This window comes from Charadrius vociferus, unplaced genomic scaffold, assembly GCF_000708025.1.
Source record: "Charadrius vociferus isolate BGI_N301 unplaced genomic scaffold, ASM70802v2 scaffold370, whole genome shotgun sequence".
NCBI classification, from domain to species: domain Eukaryota; kingdom Metazoa; phylum Chordata; class Aves; order Charadriiformes; family Charadriidae; genus Charadrius; species Charadrius vociferus.
This window is the reverse complement of record NW_009646744.1, coordinates 1012292-1019572: the sequence shown is the minus strand read 5'-3', so window position 1 is coordinate 1019572 and position 7281 is coordinate 1012292. Positions and strand designations below refer to the sequence as shown.

The 7281-nt window shown below is 44.5% G+C and overlaps 1 protein-coding gene across 1 annotated transcript; it reads left to right on the top strand.

The window, feature by feature from the left end:
• The first annotated feature begins 1819 nt into the window (after nt 1–1819).
• LEAP2 (liver expressed antimicrobial peptide 2) lies at nt 1820–3453 on the top strand. The gene is made up of 3 exons (XM_009890683.1): nt 1820–1876; nt 2281–2420; nt 3417–3453. The coding sequence occupies exons 1-3, from the start codon at nt 1820–1822 to the stop codon at nt 3451–3453; spliced, it is 234 nt and encodes a 77-aa protein (XP_009888985.1).
• Nucleotides 3454–7281: the final 3828 nt, after the last annotated feature.

Sequence of the window (7281 nt, the reverse complement as noted above, 5' to 3'; positions counted from 1 at the left end):
GTGCTCCACGGGTGAAGGCGACACTACTGCTGCCGCCTCTTGCTCTCCTTTCTCTGTTCTATTGCAGTGCCTAGTGGAAAAAGGAGAAATTAGAACTCAGATGCATGTAAAGAAAGGACTTCTTGTGGCGAAATGCACAGCCAAATGTAAAAGAAACTTCTAAGTTCAGCTATATGTTGTGCCATGAGCCATTGTCCTGTTTCCTTCTCTCCCTAAGACCCAGGGAGGTGAAATAATGAAGGGGTTTGATTCCTTCTCACAGGGAAGGAAGACAAACAGGGCAGAGGAAAGTGTGTAACAACCACTGTGGGAAAGGAACCAATTTTCCAATAGTGGTTGTAGACAATAGGATGCAAAGGGGTTTTATTGAATCTAGCGAAGTTTGGGCTAAGGGGTAAACATCTGTAGACAGGAACCTGACAACATGGCATTATCTTAATCTAAGTAATTTGCCTTCCACGCTGGCACTAATGCCTCCATGTTAAGCAATCACAGAAAACAGTAGCCTGTTGCATCCAGATTTGTATTTACAATTCAGCTAAAATATAGTTCATTATTTTGTACAGCATCTTCCTACTTGAAGTAACTTAAAACACAGTGTGCTCCGAAGCCTACGTGTACTTCACACAAGCAAACTGGTATTCTCTTTGTTATGTTACTCTGCAATCTCAAAACTCCCGCACCCGACAGACACAGCGTACACGGGGCAGACGTGGGAGCCAGAGGCCCGAGATCGCACAGCTGAGGAGGAGCGAGCACCAGCACGGTCCATTTACAGACTGGTGATCTCAGCCGTACACTTCTCCCCCTGTCCCAGTGTTTGTAAGCTGAGAGAGTTTTACAGAAGATGAGAGGCAATACACAGCTCTTCGGAAACCGTCTTTTCTCTGGGCTGTTTGCAATCTTATTTCACAATGGAAAAAAGTAAGATTCCTCTTCATTACAAACTGCCCATCCACATCAACAGGAGTTGGTGGCAGCTTTTAGAAGACTAACGGCGAGTTATGCCGTAAGGGACGGAGCCAGACTGCAGCGGACGGCTCATCTACAGAAACCACAGTCCTGCCACGTGGAGCAACCCGGCCCCAGAAGAGCCTCTTCTGCTTTGGGGATCAGCTATGGAGAGATCATCATCTTTAACGACACATTTGGTTCCTTGGCAGGAGAGGTCTGGTATTTACCATGCATAACGTATTTTTACATTCCAAACGTATTCCAAAAGTATTACCTCTGTTTTTTAAGTGTGGTGTGTGTGGAAGGGAAGGTTAAGTGACCTCCTCATGATTCTTTCACGTACCAAGAATGAGGAGCAGAATCAAAAGCCTGGTTCTTTGCCCCAAATAAGCTGGATAAGACAATACTTGCCCTCAGCTGACAAAGTCAAAGCTGAGCGCGCCGTGAACCTCACGGCCGTTAAATACGGTTATGGCTTTTGATCTTTACCATAACGCCCTGGGCCAACCACCCTTTTGCTTGCAAATACAGCATGGAGTTCTGGTAACGCGGTAGGTAGGTTTTAAAAAAAGGAACAGTTGGCACATCTGGTAAGCTGAGCAGACAAAGTACAAGTGGAAGGAGAGTAAATCATTAGCTAAATAGACAGGCCTTGAACCAGATCGCTGCTGCAGATGCTAACTTAGTAATTCCCTCTTGCTCCGAAACGAACTTTGTTCCTGTAATGACTGACAGCTGATGCAACGATAAGAGAATGAAGTCTATAAAACTCTAGCTGAAGCTTGGGAAGTTCTATTTGGAGCTCTTCCTACCTCCTCCGCCCAAGGCTGGTCCTGCGGTGGAAGTGACAGCTCACGCTGTGAAGATGCACTGTCGGAAAGTGATGGCAGTCTTGTTGCTCTGCTCACTGCTGCTCAGCCAGGTAAAGAGAGGACTACTGAAAGCGCTAAAACAAACGGTCAGGCAGTAAATCAACAGCGTTAGGATTTGCATGAATAACTGGCAGGAGTTAGAGGTGACAGCAGAGCTCTTTTAGAGGATTCAACTTCATAAAAAAGTAGAGTCTAGAGAATACTGGATTACTCTGAGATGTAACTCGGCAAGTAATTCTGCCTTCTCTCCCAAGATTAAAAAACATAGTTAATTTTTGTGCTTCTCACTTCATTGGGATTAGGATACGAGCAATTATGCTTTAACAGAGCACGCTAGGATCTGAAAACGTGAAAGATTTCAAGTTTCTCGCTTAAGACTATTGAGCTCGGCACCAGAGGGCCCAGTGCCGACCGTGCTGGACGTTGTGACAGTCGCACACCAACTCTGTTTCAGGCGCTCTGTGCTTCCCTGCACCCCCACCAGCCGCGGCTGACGCGACAGAGGCGGATGACGCCTTTCTGGAGAGGAGTCTCACTGCGACCCGTCGGAGCCTCGTGCAGGGATAACAGCGAATGCATTACGATGCTGTGCAGGTAACGAATCCTCATCAATGTTAAGGCTCAGGCAGACCCCAGATTATATTATGTAGAGGAAGTTCCCACTTATTCTCACCCAAATGAGATATGGAATTAACTCTGTGCATAGGAGAAGGTACCAGGAATAGGGATGGGGCAATAGCTTGAGACCTCTTTGGTAAGCAGTGCAAACAGAGCAGAGTCCAAGCGCCCTTGATTACAAGCCTTAGTCCTTTCACTGCAACCCAAAATAACCTCTCTCTTCAAAAAGGAACATGGGATTCTAGACAGCTTTTAGGTGATCGCTTACAGACCTTAAAATTAAGCCTTCTTAAAGCCAATACTGTTCACTTTAAAGCATGTATTAATTAAAAGCAGTATCTTACCCTAAATGAATCACTTTAAGGTGATTATTTAAGCTCGTAGTTTAAAAGACAGCTAAAATATCAAAAGCCGTTTAGTTCTCATGAGCACTAGATGTGAGCAAATTGTCCAAGTACATATAGTTTAACTGTTTAGTTCAAATTACTACTTGGTGACTGAAAGGTGATTTTGTGGCACCTGCTGGACACGTACCAGAAAGCAAAGAGAGATGGGGCAGAATATAGCCATTTTCTGCTACAGGAAAGTCTAACAGGACATGGTAGGCGGGCTGCTCTTTCGCAGGCACTTGAAACGCATCGTTCGGTGCTGCTGACTAACAGAGGCGAACTGCAACAGCAGCTGCAGGAAGACAGAGGCAGAAAAGGATTTGTGTTGTGTCATTTCTGCACCGCAGCCTGACGGCAGAGCCCTGGCTAACGTGCATTTGGGAGTTGTTGCGCAAAGCAAAGAACGTAAAATAAATCAAGACAAACTGAATAGAGTTGAAGAGGTGACTACAACGTGCACGGCTCCGTGAGCTGAAGGGGAGCGCGGCTGTCAGAGCCGGGCAGAAGGAGCAGTGCTGGGGATCCCCCGAGGATGCGCGAGCCCCGCAGCACCGACAGTGCCTGACTGCGTTTTGTTTTCCAGGAAGAACCGCTGTTTCCTTAGAACAGCCTCGGAGTGACCTGTCGCGGTGAGGAACACCCATCACTGTTACTGCTAACAATGCTCCGCTCTACTTGTGAAATATTTATTGACCATTCAGAAGCTAGGACAGTGACTCGAGCAATAAGTATATTTAACATTTCTGTCATACGAACTGATGAAAGGACTTCAAAGAGCTTGAGAGCGTTTCCTAGCCAAGGCTGTACCTCTGCAGCACACGCTTCAGGATGACTCTCTGGCCAAGCTCAATAAAAGGACTCTGCATCTTGTGTTCGTTTGGGTTTTTTTGTACTGGCTCATGTCTTTTTTTTTTTTTTTTTTTTTTTTTAAGGTGTGAATTAAAAATGTCTATTCAGCAAAGCACCTTGGTTTTCCTTGTATCCTCTGAGCACAGTGTGGGTGAGTGCACAGGTGTTTCAAGTAGGAGATGCTTATTTCAAAGAGGACTTTAGACATTTATCCTTCAACCTGGCAAGTGCAGAAAGTAGATCATGCTTCCACCTCACTCCAGTCTCAACAGCTGAACTCTTATCAGTGCCGCAGATAAAGGCCTGTTAGAAAGAAGGAGCAAACAACCTGATAAAACTGATAGCGTTTGCAATACCCCCAACCCATCCAGTGATAATGGGAAGGAGAAGTATTTACTTTTCATTACTTCTAATCAGGTTTACTTAAATGAATGTCCTAGACTGACTTTTGCCACTGAAGTATCTGCTATTTTAAAATAAATTGATCCAAATCCATTTTTGACCATTTGTACGTTAAATTGGAGGGCTAAAAGAAACAAAGGCACTTTTGATTAGACAAATAACAACAAGTCCGGGACACAAACACCGAATGCCGTTTGCCTTTCGGTATACACAAAGCATCGGGGATCAAAAACCAAAACGACTTAAAAATGCAACACCAGGGAGGAGAACGCCCACGCAAGAGATACGAGCACAGTGGTTTTGAAGTTTAATACAGAAAATCTATTTGATATTTATTAAACTTAGTTTCTCCAGTTACAGTTTTGCATTGTACAAAGCATTTTAATGACACAGTAGTTAAAAAGATCTTTACAAATTGAAATGTGATACCCTTTTCTCCAAATATTTTAATTGCCATAAATTTGTTTAAAAATACACATTAAACGCATGTTTCAGACACTAAACTTTCTATAATCTCAATACCACAAAATACATAGAATATACTATACAGATGTGGAAAAAAATCTAGTTAGTATATAATACTTTGCTCACCATTAACAGCTTTATTACGTGAAATGCACATACTGACTTAGAAATCCTAATTTTGAGCCCCAAAGTACCCTTTGAAATTTCAAATGTATTGCAACAAATAAAATCACAGTTTGTTTTCTTTTCGGTTTTGGTTGAAGACAGATGCCTAAATATTTTGATAGAAACAAAATGTAACACATGGACTCGTCGCGTACAAAGCATAAAACAGAGACATCCCATTAGTTACTAACAGTACCTTTCTGTACGATTAATAAGGGCTTCAGTTATAAGTGACAGGTTAAAAGTTACCTTCCCCCACCCACGAGCCCTCCCCCGAAAGAAAACCCCTTCTTCACCAAATAATAATTTCAAATAAGATAAAGGATTTTTAATAAATATATAAGCACTTTATCCTCCATATACAAAATTTCTTAAAACAATTTAAAAGGGGGACCAGATACAAATGTCAGGAACTGTGCTTGCAAAAGTCATGCCTGGTCCTTAGCGCTGAGTGTCGGGATGTGTAACGCCAACGCAGCCAAACCCGCGCGCTGCGCCAGTCCCGCGCGCCCAACTGCCCCGCTGGCGGGGCCGCACACCAAAACCCAAGACGGGGAACGCGCCGCAGTCCCATCTGCCTGTACGGGCTCCGTTAGCGCGCCCGGAGACTTACAGCAGGAAGGGGTACGCTTCCGTGAGACTCAAAGAGGCGACGCGCGTACGCACAGACAGCCTAGGGAAACCCTGCGCTGCAGCACAGCACTTCAACTGCTCTGCGCAGCGTGTTCGCGGGAAACTCAGCCGAGCGCCGGCAGATTTCAGGGAGCCAACGCCGCCTGACGGATTTCAGATTCCATGAGCGCAGAGCCCCCCCGGCCCTCCCTGCCTCCCCTACCCCAACACCGCTGGTTTCGAATGCCATCACGGCCGCAGAGACCGAATCCTGGAGAAGTCACGGAGCTGGACACACATCACGATTCCCTGATTGTTCGAGTTTCCCTAACTTTCCTACTTGGGAAATCTGTCTCCTGGAATAGGGGGGGATTTGTCTGAGTTGGCTAGCAGGAGCTTTGGCGACCCTTTAGGCTTGAAGATGTCCAGCGTTCACTGTGTCGCTTGGAAACACAGGGCTTTTCCGTAACACTGATTCATCCCAGGGAGTAATTGAAACCCTGACCCAAGTATTTGTCAGAAATCTAAGAATTTGGAAGCTGTTTACTCCCCAATGGGTAATTCAAACTCGACTTGCTCAGGCCCTTTTGTATCTGCCTCAATAGAAACACTGCAGTGACGGCAAATATCCGTTAGGTAAATGAAATATTAAATACAGCAAAGGTAGTCTCTCTTTCCAGCGGCTTGCCATTTTGGCAAACGACATAATTATCTGCCTACGGCTTTATTTTACTTGCCCCAGGCAAGCGCTACATTTTTTCCATAAAGTACTGACTCTGTATGTCGGGGCCATTCATAAATACATTTCAGGGCATTTTCTCGTTATCACAGCAATCAAGCCTCAGCAATCTAAAGGAATATACATTGCACTCCTGTATAATATGCAAGATTTCTCACCAATAAGATGGTGATTCAGCACTCAATAAATAATATATCAATATAGTCGGTTGCACCATAATCTAAAAACAAGTATAACATATACTTTGGACAGACTGAGTTCATATATATATACATATATATTAAAAGACACATACAATACAAATTGCATACTGCCATCAAAAGCCAAGAAGAGCCATCCATTTGCTCTGCTTTATGGCTAATAGTTTCAAATCAAAATAAAAGTCTCGGGCTGTTTTACTCTGGTGTCCTGAAGATTTGTTTATAATCGTAAGCGGTGGCACCTCGTCACCTATAGGAACCTGCAAGTCTGACAGCAAATTCAAATGGTTTTGACAGCTGAGCAAGCCTAGTCTGATTAAGCCATTTTTAAGATTCACCAACTGGGACCGCGTTCAGTGAGGGAATTAAAATGACGGCCTTGATATGTATTTACTCTCCAATCGTCTCGGGCATCATTTCGGAAGCCAGGAGTTCGGGATTCCCTCACCCTTCGTCACTAGTGCAACGTGCGTTAGTACTGAAGCATTTCCACCGCCGGGTGCAGAGGTACCGCCGGGCACTTTGGACCGTTCGCCCGCACCTGGACAGAGGGCTGGAAGCCTCTGACGGACGTGCATTATTTGAGCTACGAAATCTGACAAAGTACGTAACTTTTCTCTCGGAAACAACGGTAAATCCCAAATAAAGATATGCTTTTGGAATTGTGAAATTTGGATGTATCTGCTTGAAATAGCCACAGATGCGTAAGGCATTTCTTTTCAATTAACAACATTAACCACTGCAGATCTCCCGTACAGACAGCAGAGCGGGGACAGCACTCAGGACAGTTTCCGAGGAAGCATACTGTTCCCGTGGGACACTTTCAACCAGTTCAGGTCCACATTTTGACACGATGTAAAAAGTCTTCTGGCCACCGAAGACAATTTTTTTTTTTTAAGATCCACTGATCTAGGGATAAGCGATACATTTTTAAGAGACCGATTTAGCGTGACACCAAAAGGTATTTGTGGGACTCTAGGGAAGGAAAAAAAATTCCCAGAGATGAGACCATTCCT